This window comes from Coturnix japonica, chromosome 4, assembly GCF_054131305.1.
Source record: "Coturnix japonica strain WE chromosome 4, WE-NBRP24, whole genome shotgun sequence".
NCBI lineage: Eukaryota > Metazoa > Chordata > Aves > Galliformes > Phasianidae > Coturnix > Coturnix japonica.
Window position 1 is genome coordinate 68,967,141 of NC_140666.1, and position 27,012 is coordinate 68,994,152.

Here is a 27,012-nt window from a genome sequence, read left to right on the forward strand (position 1 = left end):
TGTAGCTGCTTTAGCAGTCCTCCAGCTGGGGATTAAAATTTTAGAGGTATTTGACAATCTCATTGTGCTTGATACACATTCAGAGCAGCTTAGAAGAAGGCTCTTAGACTATTTTTACTGTAAAACACTACAGGGAAGCTTTCACTACTGATTTTAAAGGAAAGCTTTTGCTGCTGTTTGTAAAGGAAAAAGAGCGGTGTTCACTTGCACAGCCTGGCTGCTACCTTAGCCCTTCTATGTATGCTTTTCTTTAAGGAATATGACCATAATGATTTCAGAGGAGTCCGAGAGACTCACATTTATTGGTATTTGCTTCTAATACTAGGAATTATTCCAATGACACCAAGACTGTATAAATGGTATTAAGAAGACCTGAAAGAATGTTCGTCCTATGGTATCTGCAAACTCCTGTGGAGATCATTGTTACTCATTATAAATCAGATTGACAGGATTGTTTAGTTGTTCATCCAGATTTGATAGGCTAAGACAAACATTACCTTTCTTCAATGATACATTCATTTTAGGTTACTAAGAAACTGGTGCGGTCCAGTGGCCTTGCAGATCTCCAAGGTGTTTACTGCTTGCCACTAAGACTTACCATATTATAGAAATCTTATGGCTAGTTTGCTATCCATAATAAGAATTTATTTTTCACTCAGGTTGACTGCTGTTGGTAGACAAGGAGCGAATAACTGCAGTACTAGAGTTCCGAAATTTGTATAGCCTTTCTGAAATGAAACCATGTTTGTAAAGGCACCTGAATTATATATATATATATAATTATATATATATATAATTATATATATATATAATATATATAATATTATATATATATATATATAATATACAAACATATAATATATGAATTATATATATATATTTGATGCATATTAATGGATTTTCTGCAATTTTTAGTAGTGGATTTTATCTAAATGTAAAATGAATTTAAAATATAACAGTTGATATGTATGTTGCTTACAGTAGAAAAAAAAAAGCAACAAATAATAAATTTCACAATAAAAAAGTAGTATTATGTTTTACACTAAAAATGAGCCTATAAACAATATCAGGAAGTCCTTTAATGCTTATTGTTGAGATGAGCAATCTTGGAGTATTCTGTTTTGTTAATTCTTCATATAGGACACATACAGAAATTATGTCAAAACTTATATTTTACACCAAAATAGAGTGCTAAGAGAAGAAGAATAGCTGAAGCTATTGAGATCTCTTATTCAACTGAATAAGCACGTGAAGGTATTAAAACTTTTTGGTGAGGAACTGTTTAACCAGCATTGATCTAAAAATAAAAATTCACAGAATGTATTTTAGACACTGACAAGGTTTGGAACACTCCATCCTTCAGGGAGCTGTTAAGAATGACCTTAGAACTATGTTTATTTTAAGAAAAAAAGGTAGTTAAATTTTACTTTATATCAGTCAACATGATTGTTTTGGTTGTGTTAATTTTTGCTTATGCAACAGTGACCAGTCTTTAAGCAAGTAGTTGGCCATAACTATCTCTTTACAGACAAGTTTTTGGCAAAAGTATTAACATTTTATTTTCAGTCAAAACAAATGCATGGGATTAAATACATATCAGAAGACCTTCAGCTTCTTTACATGGAATAGAATTAATTTAGGGTTTTTATGTTTTGTTTTGTTTTTAAACCTAGTTCTTACAGCCTCTAATGGCAAATACCTCAGAAGTAAAAGGAACCATAAGGCATATCTCTTACTATCTGTTTATATTCTGCATTATATAATAAGCTTCTACTCCATACAAAACCTCATTGTGGTTGAAAATAATGTAAAAATACTATACTTAGGAGTCATAATATAAAACCTTGTAAAAAAGAGACTTCTTTTCACCTTAACTTTAATTAGTAAGCTCATAAATACTAGGCCAAGGATGGTGACATTCATCACAGTACCAGAAATAGTGGTTTGACAGAGAAGTCTTGAAATCTCCCATCTTTAGAAACACGGAAAAAAAGAAATAGATAAAATATGACCTGGGCAACCTATCCCCAGAGTCGGCTCTGCCTTGTGCCTTCAGATGTCCTTTCTGAACTGAGGAGTTCTAAGATTCTGTGACTAACAGCCATCAAGACATTGAAAGAATGGCTGAAGTTTTCCATCTTAATTGGCAAGTGTGAAAAAAACAGATCGTAGAACACAAGTTCTGGAAGACATAGCTGAATAAAAGTAAAAGCATTAATGAGAGATTGAAAATGTCTGTGGGCAGCTGAACACTGTTGTACAACAGTTTATAGTTCATTAACAATCTACTGTGATGAGTAGAAGATTTAGAGCAAATAGGAAGGCTCAGGAGAAATGCAGACTACATATATGTTTCCCTTTGAGTTCCGAAAACTCAGCAGAAACTGGGATTTGGCTAACAGACATAAAATGACTTCATCCCCACCTATTTTCCCACCATAACCACAATCCAGAGTTCTGAGGAGGTTTCAATATGGGAATGCATATCTCAAAGGAGAGACACTGCATTTCATTGGATATTTCATATCTAATAAAACCTGAGCAAAAAGATTGATAATGGTGCAAAGGTAGCCATCTGGCTAAATTAAAAAACTAAAATAAAAAAAATGTCTTTCTCTACCCACAAATTGTGTAGTCTTCTCTTTATGCCAGTACAATTTCAATGACATTGTCTAGTGGTTTGTTATAGGTCTATTGCTTCTGATAGTACTCCTGATTACATAATACTACTTATGTTTTCTTAGAGAGACACCATTTCATGACAACTCATAGCAGTAAATTTGCCAATGCACAAACTAGTTCATCCAATTTCTAGAATTAGTAGCATGTAGAGAGAGAAGTATTTCATCAAAAAGGATCATGCAGCAGAATACTCAGATTGCCTAAGTGTCAAGACTGCAGTTACTTTGTTTTTTTACAATATTTCTGCATTGATTGTTGGTGCTAGTAGCTCATGTTAGTGGCTACTGTTAGGTTCTAATAGGTTTTGAAGTAGCTTCAAAGTCTCTAGAAACAAACAGATATGAGACAGAACATAACACTACTTTTTAACAAGCTAGCATTAGTTTAGTACATGGAAGGATGAAAAAACAGTGTGAGCAAGGAACAGGGAAAGGGCAGGAGATTGGGATAAAGGAGATGGAGAGTGGAGGAGAGAGAGAAAATAGTGACATTATACCCTGGCCACTTTTAAGCAACTGACAGATTAAGACTGCTGAATGATATTTTTTTCAAATACCCATTGGAAAATTGGAAGTGGAATAAAATGATCAGTTTCACCATTAGAGTGTACTCATGTATCTAAATTTCTGGTATAAATATTTTTCAGTTATGAGTCATCTGTCTCAAGAACAACTGTACAAGGTATATCAGATACAGTTTTGGGCTGCTGTACAATTCAGCAGCCTACTAAATTAAAGCATCAACAGAAGATTTTGAATTAATGTTGTCAAAAGTCTAATATACTTTAGTGATAAGAATCAAAGCACTTTAATATGTCAAGATTAATCTTTAAACACATTTTTATGTCTGTTCTTTCAGGTTAATGCATGAATTAATTACAAGGTGAAGCAAGTTTTGTTTATTACTATCATCCTAGTAATAGTTTGCTTTATAATGCATTATATGTTAGCACTATTTTTCTGAAATTGTCTGTATGTTATGAAAGTACAATTCTGCTAATCTTCTGAAAGTGGTTTTGCTATTTGAGAACCATTTGTATGATTACTTTGTAGCACATAACTCTTGATTTAAAGTTGATAATTCCTTGCCATATGTTGAGAGCTGTTTAATAATTAGAGCACTTAACTTAATGGCAGTAGCATAAATCAGTCTCCCTCTTACCTGAGATTATTGTACGCATCAAAGGGTATGAAACATTTTAGTAAAGATGAGTAGCTATAGTCAGAGATAGGATTGATTTTATTCTGATATTAATTTGTCTGTACATACATGTGTTATCCTGTGCATGCATTTCTTATTGAACTACTAGAGATCCTGCATTAAAAGTATTAATCGGTAGTTTACTTAGGAAAAGTACAAATATGCTCTCTGATTATTCTATTGTTTTTGTTTGTTTGTTTTTTGTTTTTGTAAAAACTTTGTCTCATAAAATTATAATGTTATGATAATATAATTTATTACAATCCAAATTCAGTGCTATTATTTTGCTCAAATATATAGTTCAGTAAGAATCAATCAAAAACTGATGTATGTTATAAAATATACATGTTCCTTATACATCTATAGTGGCTTTTCTCCCAGTGATGATACTGCAAATGCATTGGAAAACTCAGATTATTTTGCACAATGTGTAACCTTTATAGGGTGAAAGAGCTTGGAAGTATGATCCACCACTTAGTGATGGAACAAATACATGTCTCTAAGCCCATATGCCATGCTGGGTACCTCAGTGGGTCCCATAATTTCTGACACTGATTTGACTCGAATGAATCACTGACCAATTGATTTATCAAATCTATGATCAACTATGGTCACACTGAATGAAGAGGTTTATATAGAAAATATATTCCAACAGGAAAGTTGACTTCTACATGCACTGTTTTTTGTCAGACAGATTTTCCCTGCTGTGTGCAAAGTTGCTTGCATTTGGTATCTTTCCTATGACTGTAGTTTCCTGGATTTACCCATTTATATTTATAATGGTTTTTTTTTGTTTTAATTCTGAAATTATATCTTCTTGATCCCTTAAATACCTGACTGACAGAAAAACAATGTGTTGTGACTGAAAGACTGCACTGTAATTAGGACTACTTCATCTCCTTGTTGGTTTCCACTGCTTGGTGCTAATTCTCTCATCTAAGGGAGACAATTGTCTACCAGCACATTCCTCACTTTTCCTTTCTTGAATCCATTTTCAATTGTTCAGAGATAACAGATTCTTCAAACCACTTCTGTCAGGAGATTGGGATTCATTTTCATTAACCCATTAGTCTGACACTTTCAGCACAACATCAGAGAGGAAAAAGAGAGTATATGTCTTTAAGAATTTAGAGGTAGGCTGAATAGACAATTCCTGTCCTGAATACATCAGCTTAATTGTGTAGATACTTCTTTCTGACCTATAGTATAACGTTTACTGTATGTGCCTTTTTATTCTTACTATTTGAAGTCACTTCAAATAGTCTACAGTTTATGGGCTCACTGAATGAGGAATAAAATTCCTTTGGAAGAGAAGACACTGGGGAACAAACATAGTCTGGAATACATAATTAAGAGAAAACAGAAGTTTCAGCCTTAGATTCTATGCTGTGTCTGTAAAAACCCCTCAGTTATCGTGGAGGCATGCTGTGGCATTTCACTGAAGGTCCTTATCAGTGTCCACAATGTTAACTGAGTAAAAAACAATGAACTACTAGGTCTTTAAATGTGAACTTATTTCTGCGTTGCCTCCTACAGTTTCTGAACAACAGTTTTCCTCCAGGAGAAATAAATAAATAAATGAGCGAATAAATAAATAAGAGAGGGAGAAATATAAATGCCTGTTTTTTCAGATAAGTCAATGAATTCATCCTGAATAATACCTTTCAATCTGTGGGGTGTTACAAGCTATCATAGAATTCTGTGTCCTTTTTACCAGGCTTTTTTTCTTCAGTTGGTCATAAGAAAAATAAAAATGAATAGGTAATCTCTTTTGCTACTGCATAACATAACTAAATTTAAATTAACCTGCGGTTTTAAAAATAAAAAACATGTCCAAATTTATAAGCCTGAACAGGTTCTGAAAGTTTCATGTATAGCTAGAGGGGAATTCTTTTGTCACAGCAACCATAAAAGACAAATTTGAAGTTGCTTAGTAGAAACTCTGGGGGTATACTGGGAGTATGTTTTAGAGGAGATTCTGGGAAATGCTGATATCTGTGAAGCAGCTTGGAGACATTCAAGTGAGTCAGCCATGGTAGTTTTGAGGCCTACAGTACATTTCTTGTCGGCATGGATTACATGATCTTCAAGTGAGAATGTTTGTATTATTAACTAGGTACCAAAAGAGAAACTGACAATTCTGTAACATGTTGAAGTGGGATTTAAAAAGATTGCCCTCATAACTGTGTTATTAATTTCAGTTCACTTGTGGATTATTTAATTCAGCTACTAATATGAATCTCTGCTGGATCAAAGCATGAACTCATTGCTTCTCTTGTTTAGAAAATAGCATGTCAGCAATTGCAGGGATCGAGAAAGTGTAAAGAATGTTACTATGTTCTCATGAAACCTGTGTGCTTTGATGTGTTAACATACCAATTACACTAAGCTGGCTCGAGAAAGTCCACAATAAATTTTTTGAGAATGTTAGACTAGGTAAATATTAATATCCTGTATTACATATTTATTTCAGATACCTTAAAATAGGAAATAAGATCTCTTAAAATAGGGTCTGCTGTTTAGTAGATGCGTTAGAGTGGTGTCTATTTTTTGACTGCACACCACAGTCCTCTGAAACACTATTATAATGTAGACTCCTTTCTACTCTTGCTCTCAGATTTTGTGCAGAAAGAGAAGGCAGTAATGGCACCCAATCTCCTGACAGAAGTGGTCCAAAGAATGTTATGTCAAGACAGCAAAGAGTGAATGAAAAAGAAAGAACAATATTATCTATTAAAAAATATGTTCAAATCTGCTGCTGCAATAAATGAATAAATAAAAACGCATTAAGAGTACTTACTAGTATACAGCTGCATTAAATAAAGGCAGTAACATTTTCTACCCTTGATTCTTGTTATGCTTGAATGCAAAGCATGAAGCTAGGAAATGAAAAAGAACTGTAGATCTATTTTTAATGACTGTACAATTTAGTAACCGTGTACTACTATACATGGATCTGAAAGGATCTTCATTTTCAATGCATGTGAATTTCATACCTTGCGCCAATAGCAGCTAGCCTTGGGCAGATACTGATTACTGGTGAAAATGAATGCTTGCACCAGAACAAGTAACTTTTCAGATCTTTATCCCAATTTCTTTTATCTCCATGGTTTTATCTTTTTTTGTTGTGGCTGACTGAGACAAATATTCTCTAGTAGCTTCACATGGAGCCAGCAGTCATCATAGGAAGATTTTTTCACTGACTGTGAAATCACATGAGCTGTGACATGCCACCTGCATGTTAATTAGGTAATTTAAAGCATGATAAGCACTTGAATCAGTGTCTGTTTCAGCTTTGAAAAGATGGTGTGGTCCAAAGGGTGCAATCTTGTATGTTTTATGTGTGCTTTGCCACAGTTCTTTGGTCACTCTTTCCAGTGAGTCACTACAATTTCTGCTGCAGATGGGATTTGACCTCCTTTGGGGAATTATGAAAATTTACTTTTGCCAAAAGATAAGGGAAAGCTGCCTCCTATAATTCATACTTTTACCATGAAGTTGAGAAGTTAACAGCATAAACCAAAATGATTCCTGAAATCTAACCTGCAGAAAATCTATGTTGGGTGACCTCATTTAGAAAAACAACTGGGCCTGTGTATAATATGGTTTAATGCTGATGTTTTATGTCTCATTTGAATTCTGTGTAGCTTTGCTTTGCAATTAAACTCGCAGCTAAAATCAAGAGAGTCAGGTCAGGACATGCTGTACAATAAAGGCATATCTTAAACAGCCCAGACACAGCCACTTCAAGAGAAAGAGTAATTTGAGAGATGCTGCTGTTTTAAAATAATACTAATTTTCTGAGTAGATGTGATTTGGAGTACAGAAGGGGCTGGTAGTGTGACTATGTCAAATACGGTGATTTGGAAATGCTGTGACTTTGGAATATAGCAGAGATTAAACCTGAAATCATCCTAGAACAATTTGACAGGATATTCATGACTCTTAAGTATCAAGGTCATCAAATTCAAACATTTTAAGAAGAGAAAGAAAATCTGAATATTAATTTCTAAAATCTGAAATAATTTTGAAATTTGTTCTGCATTACCTATGTGTTACAGTTTCCTTTCTAATAAGAGAAACTTCTAAAAAATATGGTTTTATAGAAATAATAACTCTTCAATCCCTGCTTATGTGACAACATTGATTCAGACTGGTCCAAATCATTGCTGCTTCAGTTTGTCAAAGTGTGTTCCCTTCCATTTCCTGACTTGATCTTTTTGTCTTACTTTCTCTATCTCATTCTTCAGACAGTGTTGAGGTTTCATTTTAGCTTTGTCATGTTTGTCCAGTTGATCTAAACAATGCAGTAGTCCCATTTGTTACTCAACTTGGTTATTATATGCAATCTCTTTGCAGCCTGATGGAAGCTGTACTGTCTAAAGGGATGCAACTTAATGCTGACATTTCATCTTTCATTTGAATGCTGTGTAGTTTTGATTTCCTGCCAAGTGTCTTGTCTGTTTGCTAAGTTCTTTTCACTTTTGTACTTCAGCCTTTCAAGTAACCTATCTCAGTAAGACCACATTCACTCCAGCCAAACTTCACTATATTTTCACTTTCATATTTCTACTGAACATTATTACCCAAATTAAAATGCCTCATAGTTGTTTTTCTTTTTGAGCACATTTCTTTCTTTCTTTCTTTCTTTCTTTCTTTCTTTCTTTCTTTCTTTCTTTCTTTCTTTCTTTCTTTCTTTCTTTCTTTCTTTCTTTCTTTCTTTCTTTCTTTCTTTCTTTCTTTCTTTCTTTCTTTCTTTCTTTCTTTCTTTCTTTCTTTCTTTCTTTCTTTCTTTCTTTCTTTCTTTCTTTCTTTCTTTCTTTCTTTCTTTCTTCTTCTTCTTTTTTTTTTTTTTTCCTTGTGGATGAGGATGTAATTAAAATGGAACAAATGGGAAATTCATTAAATTTTGTGGAAGTCTGGATTTATGAGAACAGATTTCCTATTACCCATATGTTTAGATTGCCCTTCCTTCAGTTCTTATTCCTATTTTTAGCGTACTGTCTCTCCCTTTGTAACATAGTCAAGACTGCAGTATATAATTACCCAGTTGTCTCAAATTTTTATACATACAAATCATCCAAGTTATAATAATGTCTTTACAATGAACCTGTAAATTGCAGGAATGCTCTGTTTAAAAGATGCAGAAAAAAAAAATCCAGAAATATGTCTAGGCAATTAACTGCCCTCTTAATCACATGGCAGTTCATACCTCTAGGACTGGAAAAATATTGCTTGAGGTGCCAAAAGTCTGCAAAGTTCAGCAATAATGGCATTTATTTATTCATTTCTGAATTACTTTGAACTGTCTCTTATGTTTAAGTACCAGCAGAATTTAAGCTAGAGCTTAATTGTCCTGATGTGATATGAGCCACACCAGCCAGAATGGCCTTCTTGTCAGGAACGCATTGCCTTCTGGCTTAAAAATTATTTTGTCTCTACTTGATTTGGAAAATGTACCTGAATTCATTTCTTCTGCTTTCATACTATCTTATCTAGACTTCTGGTCATTCTGGGAGAGTTGCCCTTTCCATTGGGGATGTTTTAGTTTGCATTAAGCATCTATGAACATATCAGGGTTTGGACTGAGACCTGTGTTTTGTACATAGAGACGTATTTGTCAGTGCTTAGGTTTATGGATGTCATACACAGTGGAATTCATTGCTTCAAACATTCAGGTCTCCTTTGTGGAATGTGGGGAAATGTAGATGTGTCGATAAACCTTGGAAATTGTTAGGACATATCCTTAACTGTCTGCAGAAAGAGCTCATAAAGCTAGTAAAGTAAGTGGGGTTCTATCCATCTAAGCATTTAATAGTGCTGAGCAAATGCATGCAGCAGAAGCTATTTCTTGCCCACAAAGGTGAAAAATCCAGGTCTGGGTTGGAAAATGTTACCAGTCTCCACGCTGTTTTTTCACAGTGGTTTGTCCCCTCCTTTTGCTATTCCTGCTCTCCTGAAGCGTGAGTGGTAAGATGAGCTGATAGCCTGAGATGATGAAAACCTGAGAGAGATAGCACCTCTTGTCAATTTCATGATTTAAATTAGATACATGAACTCAGGTTACTGTGTATCTGGGTCTGGCTTGACCACAAAGGTGAACTTTCTAAGATGGCATGTTTCCTCAGCCTTTGGGAGGAATTGTTCTGCTTTGTATAAATAATTAGATATCGAGCAGAGACTTCGATTTCTGTCTACCACATCCCATGAGTACTGCTAGGCTGTGGAATCAGTCTTTTGTTTGTTTTCTAGCTTTATCTCTCTGTGTCTTTTTGGCCTTGTAATTCTGTAATTTTATATAGTTTAAGGAATTCATTGGGACTTGGTTGAAAGCCAGTTCTTTAAGCTGCTTGGCAGCAACAGGATATTTTTGCCGTAAGGTGGAAATACAAGCAGCCAGGGAATTTTAGGTACTGACAGTGCTAGACTGGAGTTTGGGACTGAGGGAGATTCAAACAAATATAGGTGCAGAATTTTGTCATTATTATTTGGACCACAGGGACATTCAGATTAACTTGTATTGATTTCAGTGGCAACTTGTAACTTAAATAACATTGAAGAGCTTGTCCAATATGCTTAAAGAGATAAACAGGCACACAAGTTACGTCTTGAGCCCTATCCACAAATGACTTTTTAAAACTTGAGTAGGGAGCCTATGATGTAGTTAATACCGTAGAGGAAGTTAAAACTTTGCCTCAAATACTGCTCGGATCTAAGTTTTTCATTCATAGGGGAAGTTTTTATTTCGTAGGTGGAAACAGTGCTCATATAATTTACACTCGAATCTTACACACAGAACAAATCTGAAAAACTACCTGACTGTGGAGATAATAGCTCATTATATGAATTACAGATGTGCCTTCTTTTCATTCCGTGCACATTTTGTGAGTAACTAACACATAACTATTATAACAGTAGCTCTTAGAGATACTGTTCTTGCTGGTAAGTACTGTTAAAGATGAGATTTAAAAGAGAAGATTCTTTCAGGTTAAAAATTTGTCTTTCCAGTAAATCAAGGATAGCATCAAGGCTCTTGGAAGTGAAGTAATCATATCAAGGAGAGAAGTGAAGTTGTTTCTTTTACAAAGTTAACTTCAGTTTTCAAATTGCAGCTGTATTTATTTTTGTCCGTGCAGCTTTGAAACTGTTGTAATTTAGCAGTAGATAATGAATGGAGATGGTGAGTAGTGGGATGGAAAAAAACTGCCATAGAAAACACCAAAAGAACACAAACCCTAAAGAACAAACAACCCGCAAAAGCAAGAACTGGCAGAACAATGTTTTAAAATATCTACAGTCCATAGGAATTTGCTGCTCTCACAGCTCTGTGTTGCACGACCTTCTCTGACCCCCTTATTCTCTTCCAGCCAGAGAATGACTTCAGCTGTCAACAGGCACACTAAAGAGCTTGTCAAATAACAGCAGTTCATTGAGTTCAAACAGTGTTTGATGAATTAAGAATCTAGATGTTTCACCTGTGCAATTCCTGATTTGTATTATGAATGACAATTTCAAAGCCTTTGGGCAACACTGCCAACCAAGTCCTTGGAGACCATATTACAATGTCAGAACAATGTCAATTCTAGTTAAATATTTTTAATAGCAAAATAATTAAAGTAATTAAAGCAATATTGACCTTTTGACAGCACTTCCACAAAAACTGAGAAATCCTCAGTTAAGGCTCCCAAAGCAGTCCAACTTGACCTCCTTTTTTTTCTTTTTCTTTTTCTTTTTTTTTTTTTTTTAAGGCTATTAAAGAACAGTGCTTCATTTTCACTTCCTTTACATGCTGTAGCAGCCCTTCAATTACAGTCTTGCAGTGTTCTCCTGGGTACCACTTATTCTAAATTTAAAATGATCTTTTTAAGAGAAAGATGAATGCTTTCATGCTATGCATTAGAACTGCATATGTGTATTATAAAAGCTGAGTCCCACCGAGAAGTACTTCTGATAATTTTTGATTACCACAAGCAGTTTGGCTTTTATTATAGCTGTCCAAACCCTGGACTTATGGTTTTAGTTCTACTGGCTAAAAGTCTGAATGCATAAAAATTTCCAGCCTGATTTACTAGCCTGTTTCTTGAGAAGATGACCTCTATATATTAATAGATAATGCAATTTCTTGTAAAGGAACACTGGGACCTTGCTGATAGTTCCGTCTGAAGGCTTCAAGATGAGCATATTTCCTTTTTCTTTATTTTAAACATACCTAGAACCAGCCAAACATATTATAATTCTACTCTCTGTGAAGATTATTTTTTTTGTCCAGGAGAACAGGAATGAGAAAAGCACAGATTATTCTCAAATGTGAGAAAAATTTAGAAAATCTGTTTCACAAAAGATACTTTTGTCTTTAGAGTTCTTCAGGAACAGGAATGCTCTGAAATCTATCTAAACCAAAATATCCAGCTACCCCACATCACACACACTGGAACACGGTTTATCTCTTCTATGAGAAAAGCAAGCTGGGAGGGAATATTGGAAATAAAGAAAAGTTTTGAAAATTGCATGGTAAGTGGTACTCCAAAGGAACTCATTCAAAACTGAATTGCCCCTGTGGAAATTTCTAATTTTGACAAATCAGTAAGTGCTGATGAGGAATCTTTTCATATGACTTTTCTGACCATCTCCATTAGTCAACCTTGGCAAATTTGATGCCAGGTGATCTACTTCAGCTGAGCTAGCTCATCTGCTGAGTAACAAATTAGTCCATGTGAAAGGGTATCTTAATAGATGGTAAGCTGGCAAAATGAAGTGGACAAAGGTACTGATAACAACTCTAGCTAAGCTCTGAACTCCTCTTATAATTTTTGATAAGTCAATGATGTTAGCATTTTCCAGTGTGGAATTTTAATGTAGAATAACTGACTTCAGATTTGGCAAAATACTGTACATTGTATTATTTATGTATTGCTTAATCTTTCTGCTTCAGTTTCCAAAGTATGTAGAAAATGCAGATAATAGAATTACCATCTTCAGAGAGAGGTTATGACAAATATTTATAAAATACTAAATGTTGTTCAAACAAAATAAACCTACCAGCTTAACAGAGATAAGGATCTATAAATCTGTAGTTTGGTGTATTTAATACTTATTCTTTCATTTTTCAGTACTGGTAGCATGACAGATCAAGTTAGTAAACAGAATCAGCCTAAAACAGTTCTTGAGAACCATCTGAAACAGCTTGCTTACCTTTGGCTTCTGTCTTCTGAGAAACTGGCCTAAACTAAGCTATATTTCTCTTTCAACAGTTACAACTGCTAAAGGCAAAAACAACAGTATTATAGCCAGGTAATATTTGCTGAATTTCAGAGCACTCCAAGTGACGAAAAAGATTTATATGTCTTATTCTGTGCCTGGTGTTTTTTTCCTTAATGGCAAAATCAGATGTAAAAACTCCATTCTTACCCATTCCTGTTCCTGGTTCTTCACTTAACCTTCCATGAAAACAATTCAGAATAACTTAAGAGCTCACAAGAGTAAATGAATTAGCCGTCCCTTCAGCCAAAAAATGGCTTGTCTTCAAACACTGGGCTGTTTTTCAACAGCACTAAGATTCCATCAATTAACACACTCTTGAAAATCAAGCTTTTACTGAAGTGTTGACATATCGATTAAAGAAAAAAGAAGAGTTTTATTGTGAATAGACCTCATCCTTATTTATTCTCAAAAAAAGAAACTTGCTCACAAATGTATGTTGCACTGAACAATTGTTAGCTTAGTATATTCCTTTGACTTTTGCAGAAGTAATTTTAATCCAGAACTGTTTGATCTCCAGGGACTGTGATGACTTTAATTGTTCTTAACAGAACATGAGTTATAAAAAGCCTGTAGCTGTGTTGTCTGCTGGATGAATTCTGAACCAGAAGTCCTTCTGAAACCATGCTTTGTTTCTGGGAATTGTTTTCAGTAAGTTACTGCTGGGACAAAATGGTATGTTTTAACACAGACTATTTTTTTCAGAGTGAAAACTAGAATATCTGTTGCAAAAAAAGGATTTGGTTTTTTTTTCTTTTCTTCATAGATAATGATTACGAAACACTGAGTTTCTTTTTATACCTCAGAAGAATCTTTATTGTAATAGTAAGTAAACAGTGAAGAAACAAGGCTCAGACTGCTAATATTAACAGAACATAAAGGGAGTTATTCATTAATTGTTGTACTTCTGCTTATTACATCTTTAAGATACTGTTTCCTTGTATGTGAAAGATGTGAATAGAAACATGAAATATGCAGAATCTGAAGCAAAAAATGGAAGAGGAAATAAAAACTGTTCAGTTCTTCTTTTCTGTTCTTCAGTTTTTTAATTTTTATTTTTTTTAATATTATTTTTTCTCTCATGCTTTTCCTAGTTCTGTTTTCTTATATTCTTTGTTTTCCCTGTCTTCCCATCTGTTCTAATTTTTTCAGCTTCTTTTGCCCACAGGAGGCAGTGGCCTGGTGGAGTACCTGCAGTTAGAATAAATACTCACTTCAGGGGAAAACAGTTGCACTGGAACTTACTGCTGTCACCACTACCTGGAGCTATGCTGACTTAAGGCAGTTATTGGGGACAGAAAAAATGGTTATGATTAATTTACATTAACTCTCATTCCTGAGGCTATCAGGATGAATTTGCCCCAGTACTTTTTATATACATTGAAGTGCTTATCTCAATTATGAAAACCAAAAATGAAGTTCTTATAGCTAAGAATCTCTAGATAATGTAGATAATGTCTCATCTTTTCTCCCATCCATTCCTCTTCCACTCCCCCAGTCATAAATGTCCTCAAATCCAAGGAAAATTAGGATCCTTGTTTCGAAGTGGTTAATGAATACCAAGAAGAGGAATCTATAGGCTGTTGTAATAGCAATTCAACAACTGCAGTCAATTTGTTTGTCCTTAGCTCTGTTGTCTATGCTCACTTCTGGTCTGAGGATTGATCCAGAAGTATTTAAAAGCAGTGTGTGAGAATATGGAATGTTGGTGTGTTTGTGTTGTTATTGTAGTTGTTTTAATTGAAGCTTAAAATGCAAGGCCAACATGAAGATCCTATGTCCTTTAATTTACTGTATACAAATTGTAAAGACAAGTGCTATACCAGATGCAAACAACATTTTGCATTAGAGCAGAATTAAAAGAGGACCATGCTTCCAGCTATAACTCTTATACAGGATGGAATGGGGGTAGATTCAGATTTGCCAAGTGCATTTAAAGCCTTTGGTAAAGTTCCTTTGTATTTTATCTGTGTAATTAAAATTAGTCCTGGTTATTTACTGCTGGGATACTTGATCGTTGGCGATATATTTGCAACATCAGTGTTTTTCATGGAACCATAATTAGGTTGTATGTTGTCATTACAGTACAGGCCAAATTTCACAGCTAGTGTCTGCAGCACCGTTTTACCCCCTGAAGAGTAGTCTGTCTTGTCACTTTTCTGTTTTGTGTCAGCCTGAGCCAAGTAACCATTTGGAGAGAATAATCCTTTTTCTGGAGAGTGCCCCACAGGCATCAATATGGTCATGTCATGGTTTCTGACCATATAGTTTTCTGAACTATACCTATTGTTTCAGAATTCTATTTCATGTGTTTTGCTTATCCTTATTGAATATTAAAAACAGCACAGACCCAGCACTTTCTGTTGTCCATTGACTTAAAATTAGTTTCTAAGCTTTTTGGAGTAGAAATCAAATCAACTTGTGTATGAATGCTACATATGGAATTATTGAGGCCTCTGTCACACAAATTAACATCTCTGGTGTGCAGGAGAGTTGCGTATTTTGAACTTTCAGAGTGTGTGGATTAGATATAGTAAGAGTCAGCCTTTATTTATATGCTTAAAAAGTGGAAGTGATCCTGCAAGATATTTTGGGAAGGGAAGGATTTAATAAGCTCTGTGCTAAGTTCTGTACTCTAATAAGCATGCTTCTAGTGTTGTGTTGATGAAGTTTCCCTAGAAGTGAGAAAGTAGGAATGTTTCTTCTCCATGCTCCAGAAACTAGCTGAAAGCACTGCATCACACCCATCTCTGCACTGACTGCAGCTACATCTCTTTGACAATACACTGCTCTATGTGCAGTGTTGCCTTTGCCTGGTGGCTGGTAGAACCTCTCCAGTCTTGGGTGACCACTTCTGACTTCTTCCCTTCTTCTAACAGAGGACACTGATTATTGACCTCAGTACAATTATATATAGAATCTCTCTGTGCCACATATTTGTCAAAAGCTAGTATTTGACAATACAGAAACTAATAACTATCCATATTTAATGATGCTTAAATAAAGAAATGATAATACAATAGCAAGATCACCGAGATAGTAGGCAGCTATATCGTTTTTAGGAATGAGAAATTCTCATTTGAGTCAAAGTGCCAATGAATTCTGATATTCCTTATCCGACTGGTAACTGGCTCTAAGGCACAGAATTGCTTGTGTTGACTCTCTTGAACGCAGGCATCAGCTGGCAATGGCTGTGAGAAATTTCCTGCAAATGTGTGCTGTCCCTCTTAGTGAATACCATTCTGTTTTGAGTCTAATTGAAAACTGAAGACAGAAAGCTCAACAGTTATTTGTCCCTGCAGTACAGTATTTAATATTCTGATTTCATGGCTGTCTGGCTCTAATGATTGGGAAGTACTTTTATTTATTTATTTATTTTCAATATTTAGAGTATCATAACAATGTCTCGGGAGCATCATGTATCCAGGGAAATAATTATTATGTTAAAACATACCAGTTAAACATGTGCCCAATTAAAATATAGGACTTTGCTGAGTTTTACACTTTGGCTTTGAAAAGGAGGTTCAGGATGAAGAAAATAACTTTGAATCAGAAATACTTTAATATGAATGCTATGCAGTAACAGAGATAAAACCTCTGCAACAAAGGAATTTTGTCTTTATAACTGTACTATCTTGTTAAGTCCGAGACCGTGTAGTTACTTTTGCTATTAGAAAAATGGGAAACATATGTGTGGTTTCTGATAGTTGTACAGTAATGTAATTGAAATTTACTACTTTGGAGGACTTTGGAGGATTCTTTTCTGATAACCTCTTTGTAATTGCAGTATAATTTCACAAGGTAGAGACCTCCAGTGTTTGCCACAAAATACTGGATAAAAGAAGAAAATAAGGACAGAAATTTTCTCAAAATGTCTGAAAATTTTGTATAGAGAATTTGAATTACTATAGATTAAAAGTGATTGAATTATTTTTTCTTTTCATGTCAGATAGTATTACAGAAGTCTTCACCAACATATATGTGACCAGTTTTGGACCTGTTTCAGACACAGACATGGTGAGTTTCTGAATCTTTTGTGTCCATGGTAAAAGATTTTATATGCACTATAAGTAAATGAAATATACTATAAAACTGCTTTCAAACTTATATTTGACTTTCACTAATAGTGGGCAAATTGGGAGTAATTTTTCTGAAGCTAGAAAGTGCCAGATTCCGAAAGTTCCAAAGTTGAAACTTGGTTTATAGACCTTATATAATACACTGTTATTAACTATTTAGTTTGGATCAATGAATCTTCCAATTGTTCCCCTTGGCTGTACTTTAGTTCATGTTCTGGAGCAGTCTTGATGCAGGTGAAATAAATTCCTCTTGGATGAAACTAAACTGCACACTTACTGCATGACCTGATTGAAGTTAACCTGTAATTATGCCTTCTCAATATATAGCTTGGAAGTTGGCTCATAAACTCCAGTTCTACAGGTCTGATCGGCAATGTTAGTGCAATTTAGTAACCTAGCATTATGAGAAAAAATCTACCAAAACAGTGGAATTCATGTAAATGTAGTCATCAGTGGTTCACTTTCTGAACAGAATTTAAGCAGAATGACAATACATGAAAAGATGTTTCAGGAAAGCAAGTTTATCTGGCCTGATATTCTCAAGAGCCTAAAATCCAGTGTGTATTGTTTTTGTTACGCATTTAGGGTTTTCATAGTCACTTAGGTCTACTAGCGCCAGCAGGGACAATGAAATGAAATTAATAACATTATAAAGGAATAAACTGTCAAAATATTTATTTAATCACAATTTTTCATTAAAAGAGCAATAGAGAAAGAGCACTGAGGCAAGAGGTCTGCTGTAACTCACTGCAAATCATACAAAGATTAGGGAGAATGTGTTGTACTAGTGAAGATCTTCATGGATATAACATCTCTCATAGGAAAGAAGGGAGGGACAGTATAATCAGAAAGTTCTGCCCTTTCCTACCCCTGCTGGCTCCTTACTACATGAATGCCCTGTGAATATATGAGTTATTACTGACAGGTACAATGGAGAAATGGATGCGAGGCTAAGCAAGATCCAGAAAGCAGGTTATTCTGCCTAATTGTGGTGAAAAAAAAAAAAAGATGAAATTTCTTATGAATAGTTTTAAATATTAATTATTCTATATGGAGTAATAAAATTATCTACATATATTTATATGTGTAAGAATATGAGTATTTTTAAAACCAAGGAATATGTCTTTTTTTTTTTTTTTCTATGAAAGCTTTCATGTAAGGCATCATATAAAACAGGAAACATTTAGATTCTGCAAGCTAAGCTGCAATGAAATGAGATGTTTTACTAGTAAAGTGTGCATTTTTAAGGGTATTTGCTCACTGATTAGCAGATAGTCAATGATTTGAAGAGTACTTTCTGCTATTTGATTAAAAATCAAAGACTCTTTTGCAGACTGTACTTAAAATAAGCTGCTACCACTAAAATATGTTTGTACCCATACTAACTGTCTTAGAAAAATGCTATTGTGTATTAATCACAGTATGCAATGTTGAAGAAAATATCAATATACAACAGGAATTTTCAACTTCATTTTGAGGACTAAAGGGAATTAAGGAAGGCAAAGAAATTAAGCAGGATTAAGCAAGTTTAATTTTCACTGTTTTGTCTTTCTAAGTTTTTATTTCTCTGAAATGTTTCAGTATTATGATGCTATGTCTTATAAGCTTCCAACCAGACGAGTGATACAAATTTATTTTGACATTAGCCTGAGAGAAGAAAGGCTGCATTATTTAAAAACACAAGCCAAAAAATGAACAGAACATATGAAAAATGAAGCTCCTTTGAATTTTCTAACAAGAATTATAAGGTTAAATTATGACTGAAGTGGCTAATTAAAATATCTGTAATTAAATTAAAATCTTTTTTCCCCAAAATTAGTAAATACTTTTAGATCCAATCTGGTAGATTGGCACAGTAATAGGTATGCTGACGATTATGATTTTGTTAGAATAACTTTCCTTCCAGACTCACCTCCAATTTTTGCTTCTAAAATTTCCAAGATAGCCATACACCATACAAGTGCTGATCTCTTTCAGAGAACAGAATATAAATAATAAATGAAAAATATTTTTCGTCCGCAAACTATACTTACTGTGTGTAAGATAGCATACAGCTACTGAGAGCCTCTACATGAGATCTGCAGAATGCTGTGTAAGTATTTGTAAAGTACTGTCTCATGACATCCTTTCTAATTGTCACTGGAAACTGTCATTCTTACTTCCCTATCTTACACAGTTAGCAGATGACAGGACCTAAGTCAGTTTTATCTGAGGATTAAAATTAATAGGCTTTCTTACAGTTCTACATTCCAATTTTTAACTTCAGCTTTTTGTTGTATTAGGAAAGCTTTGTTTATTGCATTTACATCTGTATTTTTCCCTTTTTCATAGAGTCATAGAATTTCCTTTTTTGGGAGGGACCCACAAGAATCATTAAGTGTATTTCTATACAATATTTTTTTCCTAAATGTCTTGCTGACAGACTTCTATTTTTTCACTTTAGAATTTTTGTTCAGTTTTAACTCCACTCACAGAGATGGTTTTATTCAATACACAATGTGGTGTTGTCAGCCTGCAATTAAACTTTCACTGAATGGTTTTTGCTTTCCAAATATAGTCAGCACACAAATTTTAATGAAGGCTGAAGATCAAAGCCAGGAATGACCAGGTTTATTATAGCATCTCTTGCTACTATTGAGGACAGTACTTCAGAGAAGCGGCTGAACTCCATTTTTCTGTTTTTCAGATTTCCTTATTTTGTTTTGTTTTTCAGACTTTTATTTTTCTTTCCCATAGAACTTGGAGTCTTAGCTGTTTCTAAGTGATTTTTTTTCCCCCAAAGATTAAAAAAAATACAGCAATCATGTTTACTGTAGGTATTATGTTAGTTCAGTAGCAGAAGAAAGAAGAAAAGCAGAAATAAAAAATACCTTTGGTTTTCTATGTTATCGGGAGCCTCTATGTTGTCTATTAATTACTTATATTTCAGAAAAGTCATTAAATGGATTGCACTATTCCCTTTCATTATAGACTAAGATTGTGGCCTTTGCAAGTTAAATCTATTGGTAATTTTGAGGAGGACACCTCACATGATGGTAATTTCTTTTTTTTTTTTTTTCTTTCTTTTTTTTTTTTTTTTTTTTTTTCTGTTGAGAAAGACTGTTTACTTGTGCAGTATTCTGTCAAGTAGATCAATATTGGAAATTCATTTGTCTGAGACTGTGCCCAACTGGTAATATTAGCTCCTAGTGTAACTCCAGTTTGAATTCCTGTCCCAGGCACCAGGCATCCATTGTATTTCACAGTTGCCCTTTCTCTGTGTCTGAACAACAACAAAAAAAGAGTAATAGGAAATCTTTGTATTTTCAGTAATGTGAATAATAAATTGCAGACTTTAAGTTAACCCTATTTGTATCTTTCCCATTAATCTCTTATCCCTCCACAGTGCGTATTTTATACTCAGATTTAATTCCATATCAGGTCTATGGAAGCCTTTCAGAGAAACAGGTTTTCATAAATAAATTTGAATAGGAAGGGATTATCTGCCCTCAACATCATGATTTAAACTGGCTAAACGTTGTTTATTTTTTACAGAATTTCTAATACTTTGTTTAGATTAAATGCTTAGACAAAAATGACCCAAGTTGGCAGAACGAGCAGAAATAAAAGATCTGAGATCTATAGAAAGAAAAATGAGATTTTATAGCTGTCGTGGTGAATGGAAGGAGATGATATTTGTGATGTTTCACACCAAACACTGGATAACTCTCTTTTTCCATCTTTTCAGAGCAACATGTTCTATCAGATAATGTTTTCCAGCATGGATAAGAAGGAAAATTGCCAGTAGAGAGAGCAGAATTACCTGTAGATGAGTTAGGATTTATCACTGGGATCTTCCAAGGCTACAGATCAGGTTTTCTCCTGTTTGTTCTGCTTTCTAAGCTGTGGCTATGCATCAGACATGCTTTCTTGAAATGTTGCTGTTTTGATTTAGTGGCATTTCATGTTTACTTTTTTCTCTTTTATATCTTGAGTAATTCTTTTTATATATGATGGAAGACAATGAAGAAGTGTAACCTTTGAAATTCTTTATTGGAGACATTATAAAAAATTAAGATTTATATTCTAAACATTTATGTGCAGGGGCTATTTTTCACAGGACCTTCTAGGACTTATCACTCAATTCTCTTGGATTTTAGTGGAATTTCAAAGCCTTGCTTCCTCAGGCTCTTCTTTCCTCTTCTGTATACCTCAAACATCAATCTTCTCATGCACAGCAATGATTTATTGGCAAAGCCTCTCAGACAGATATGATTAGGAAGATTTTAGGACATTTTTTTTTTTTTTCCTTGAATTAACTGATGTTTCCAGCCAGATTTCATATCAGATTTCATTCTGTCTGTCTTCATACTTGTCTTCAAGTATGCAGTTTCTGCTGCTCCCTATCCTCCAAGATTTCAGTTGATTAGTAACTTCCCTTGATCTGTAACTGAACTGTTAGATTACTTGGAATCTGTAAATGGGATTTTAAATCACAGGATAGTTAGCAAATAAAACAACAACAAATTAGCAAAGAATACAGAACAATTAAATGTGGTATATAATGGAGAAGTAGGGAAATTATTTGTCATGAAGTAGTGCTTGTTTTCATATGTTTACTAGATTACTACTGTAATAACTGACATTTATGTTAATCCTAAGAAATTAATTTTCAGTGTATTATAGTGTTAGTTTTGTTTAGTATCTGCATCAAATTATTTGAAATAGAAAAATGCAAAATTGTATTACAGTAACACAATGCCTCTTGATATAGATATAAATTGGGTTTGTGAGTTTAGTCAGGTGACTTTATAAGCATCCCATTATATCACTCTAAAAGGATCTTTCCATGCATTTAATACAGCCTTTAACTACAACTACTTTCTCTCCTACCTTGCCATAATCTTTTGGACAACTGAATTTTCTTTCTTTTATTCCACATGCCCTTCTTAGCTTCTGTCTCTGTCTTGTAAAAGGTCCTTGCAGCTCCTGCGCTCACAGAGGAAAAGAAGATGAGAAAAACTATTGCTTCTTGCTCTCAGCTTAGCACTTGTTTGCAAAACAATATGATTGATTGAGGAAAAAAATCAAGCTTTATTTATCAGCACACGAGAGAGACAGAAAAATGTGGTATGGACTTGATAAGTTCCTTGAAAACACTTCTGTGTTCAAGTAACATGAATATTGATGGAAATTTGTCAGAACTTGTGAGACATGGCAGTGGTACAGGCTGTTGGAATATAGTCATGTTTTGAAATCATGTGTCCATTTTGCACTTGCCTAATAAAATTGAAATGACAAATGACATTTGCCAGTACCCAGAATACAGTTTAATTTCAACAAAACTTCTATGATTTTTTATTTCCTATCTATATGCCGTGCTGACAACCAAAACATTAAGACATTTACAGTTCCAATTTAAATTATGTGAACTTCTGTGGTGTCTTTTTCTTTTCCCTCTTTCCCTCCTTTTTTTTTTTTTTTTTTTTTTTTTTAGAAGAGCAACAAAAAAACAGCCAATGAAATATCTAAAATATCTAAGTGCAGGAGTTTGATCCAAGAGTGTCATCAGTGTGTTTGCTAATAAAATGTGTGCATTTACAGATCTTGCTTCTCTTTTTGGAACGTTCTTCTTTATATCAATCTGCTTGAATATATTGTGCCATATATTAATAACCTTGTTTTTCTTCCTTTCAGTTTCGGACATTTTCTGTGCTTTTAAAGTGCTCAATCACCCTCCTACAAGTGCATCTGCTGCATGAACATCACGTCCTTTTCTGCATTTTCTTTTATTTCTTAGTTTAAACTAACTTTAATGAAATTACTTTTGTCATGAGTGCTATACGTATCAGGTACAGAAATCTAAATATTGAAAGGGTTTGACACACAGAAATACAATTTTATGTGATCCTTGTTCTGCCCTGACAAAATTTTGCAAAAGGAATTTTACAGCCAAAGTTTCTCTGATTTGTTCCTCAAATGCAGATTAATTTTTCAGTTAAAATAAGCATATCTTTATTCCATTATAGGAATACACAATAGATGTCTTCTTCCGTCAGAGATGGAAGGATGAGCGGTTAAAGTTTAAGGGCCCAATGAATATTCTTCGATTAAACAATTTAATGGCCAGCAAAATCTGGACCCCAGATACATTTTTTCACAATGGGAAGAAGTCAGTTGCTCATAATATGACAATGCCTAACAAGCTTCTACGAATCCAAGATGATGGAACTCTTTTGTACACCATGAGGTATGTTTTTTTTTTTTTCTCTGCTCATGTTATTTCCTGACACAGTTTTTCTGGTTATCAATTATGTAAGGTTACAAGAAGACTCTTTTTTTTTTTTTTTTTTTTTTTTTTTCACATCAAGAGAACTTATTTATTTTCCAGTTCTGTTACAAATCTATTCAAATAGATCAGTTTTTCTATGTGTTCCTCAATTCTCCTGAACATAATGTAACAGATTGAAAGATACAGAGAGTCTGTATAAAATGCTTTGAAGCCTGTAGATGGGAATCGTTTTAGAATTGCTAAGGATAGTCAAAAGTTTATGCTCTGTCTCAGAACAGTTAAACTTGAATATATTCTGTCTGTTGCAGCACACAAAAGTAGACCACATGAAACATTAGGCAGATTTGTTACTGAGATCAATGGAAACAAGAAAACATATCATAGAATGACAGAATGTCTTAGGTTGGAAGGAACCTCAAAGGTCACCTTGTTCCAACACTCCTGTCGTGGGTTGGGTTACCAGCCACTAGATGATGTTGCCCAGGACCTCCATCTAACCCTTGAAAACTTCCAGGGAGGGGACATTCAGCATGCCTGAGCAGCCTGTGCCAGTGCCTCATCATTCTGAGTAGGGAGTTTCTTTCTAACATGCATCCTAAATTCTCCACACTTTTAGTTTAAAGCTCCTTCTTGTTCTTGTTAAGTTCCCCCTTATCCTGTCACTATCAGACCATGGAAAAAGCTGATTCTCCTCCTGCTAATTAACTCTCTTCAGGTACTGGAAGGCCACAATGTGGTCAAGCTGAAGCAAGAAGGCTTTATAAGCCAGGCTAAACAGATCATAAAACTGATCAGGTGGTCTGTAGTAGATCCTGACCACCAGGCATCCTTAATATGTCTTGTCCTGAATTGTAACCCACAGGCTCTCAACTTGGTCATGGCTCTTTTTCTGAGACAATTCATGGGATATCTACTCCTAAACACAGAGGGCAACTCCTCAAACCCAGCTGCCCTGCCTAGGTCTTCTAAAATGTTGCAGCCCATAATTATATTCCAGTAAATAATTGTATTCCAGTTGTGAGATTTGTCCTGCCAGGTCTGTGTGGTATAAATTAGGTCGTTGTTTTTGAACTGTACCATGGTTTCCAGTTCTTTCTCCTAATTTCCCACGCTTGTACACTGGTGTAGAGTTATTTCGGCTGGATTATTGGCCTCATTATTTTCTTGTATGAGCCCTACCAAATTCCTATGGGAAATATCTGAGGATTTCCAGTCAGTTCCTAAAGTGATAGTGTTCTCTGTCTCTTCCCTAACTCTCAGCAGAATGGCCTTAAATCCTTCCTAACAAGAACTATGGAGAATATGTATCTTATGCTTTAAGTAAAATCTTGTCATTTTATATATATATATATAAGTGTATATATATATATTAAACTTTTCATTTTTGCTTCTGGAAATAATTAGCACTTGGCTGGTAAAATATATTAAATTTGGTTAGAAAAATTATTTGTAATGTTTTAAATGGCATAAATGGGAAGTATGTATAGACATAACCAACAAGCCCTTGTCATACTGAGTATTGAAGGGTAGGCTGCTTATCATATCATAGGATGTTCAGAAAAGTGCTCTGGAAATAAATTGAGACCTCCATTTATAAAATTGATCTCAAGTATTTCTAATTGTTTCTCTATAAATGGACTAAAATTGTCTGCCTCCAGAAAATACTCTAGTTACATTCTATAAAAATAAACAGCAGTGTTTAGAATTGTTCCTCTCTTTAATAACAAGAAATTAGATCAAGCCAATTAGAATCACTGAACATTTTCTATTTGTTTTAAGTTCATTATTTCTAATTATGTTTCTTCTGAGACAGTGAGTAACGTGTAAATTGCTGCTTTTACAAAGATTTTAAGTTGCCATTTTTATCTGTGTCTGCTTAAATTGATAGTGTGATTTAAAGTAATGAACTCACGAAGCACTCTCCTGTGCCTTTTGCTGTCTCTTTTCTATCTTTTCCTCCTGACTTCAGAACCTTTTTCCTGGGGAGTGAGGAAATTGAAATAGAATATTTTGGGCTTAAAAAAGTGGAAAATCTGGTTGGGAATACAATGACTGTTAACCACTGGAACTGGAGGAAAACGTAGTTGATATTTGAGGATGGATGAAGAGCAACAAAAAGCTCAGAAAAAATTTAAACCCAAAGGGGACGTACAGGATAGGAAGGAGAAGCAGAGCTTAAATTAATTAATTTACTGATTTAACAATAACATAAAATACAAATATGCCAACATTTGTTCAAACTGTTTCAAAATTTTTTTACTGGGTTAATCCACGTATTTAACACTGCAATATTGCTGGGAATTTTTCACCAGATGAGCAGTTGTAACACCAGATGAGTATTGTTAACGTGTTTTCATGCCTATAAACAAACAAAAATGCTAATCACAAGTAACACAGAGGAAGAATAGCAATAGTGTTTTTAAAGAATGAGATGTTTTTCCATGCTATTTCACATTCAGAGTCTTAGAAAGAATAAAAGAAAACATAGAACACAGTCTTTTTCTAAGTCAACTTCATTTTATGTGCTTTTGTAATGAGATTTTCAGAGCCATATAATCACATATGTGTCTCAGAATATTATAAGAAGAAAATGACAGTTCTTAAAAACCTTCAGTTACATAATTTATATTTTCATTTAAATGGCCATTCCTCATAGTTCTGAGGTTGGCTGTTTTAGTTTTTTGATGTAGTATTTCAGTGCTTTCTGAAGGAACGCATAAAAGGGAGGAAGCAAGAGCAGATCTAAATTTTAATTAGTTTAATATAACATTTCAGTTTCATCTCCTAAATACATATGAACTGTTCATTTTTGTGGAATTGATTTTCTTGTCCTGCTAACTGACTTAAATGCATAGTGGTCTTTTTGCCTTCTAGACTTACAGTCCAAGCCGAATGTCCAATGCACTTGGAGGACTTCCCTATGGATGCTCATTCATGCCCACTGAAATTTGGCAGCTGTAAGTGTGATCTTTGGTTAGTGAAAACCTAACAGTGCTCAGCCATCACTTTATTTCAAACAAGTTGTAACAAGGGAGGTTTAAAACACAAGGTTGTGCTTTAAAATAAATAAATAAATAAATTGTAACCTGACACATTGCAATTGGTTTTATCTATTTGGTATTGTATCTTTTAGTGTATTTTTAAACATTCTTGACACAATTTAACAGTAAATACTGTGCACCTAATTCAGCACTGCACTGATCTGCTTTTATTCCAGAATACTAACCATAGTTATGAATACAAACCTAGGTGTCCATAGCCTGTGTAAAATGTACCTATTGTATTAATGAAGAGCAAGTAAAGGCTTTGAAGAATGTCTTCATTTACTGAAACCTTTTCTTCCTCTTTATTTTACATCATGTTTTCTTTTCCATTCTTTAGTTAAGGCATAAACATATGGCTTCTTGTGATAAGAAAAAAAAAATTAAAAAATAATTCATTAGCATTTTGGCAAGTTAGATAGATGGACTTTGATCTCAATATTATTATTTTAACAGCAGTATGAATTAATTCACCTGTATA

General features: G+C 34.2%; 1 protein-coding gene across 2 annotated transcripts in view; it reads left to right on the forward strand.

Moving 5' to 3' along the window:
• The window catches only part of GABRA2 (gamma-aminobutyric acid type A receptor subunit alpha2), a 56,651-nt gene that overhangs the window by 7,330 nt on the left and 22,309 nt on the right, over positions 1-27,012 (forward strand). For both annotated transcript variants that reach the window (XM_032444111.2, XM_085547231.1), the window contains exons 3-5: positions 17,090-17,157; positions 23,228-23,448; positions 26,365-26,447. In XM_032444111.2, the coding sequence (XP_032300002.2) occupies positions 17,090-17,157; positions 23,228-23,448; positions 26,365-26,447 (372 nt within the window). The remainder of the gene's footprint in view (positions 1-17,089; positions 17,158-23,227; positions 23,449-26,364; positions 26,448-27,012) is intronic.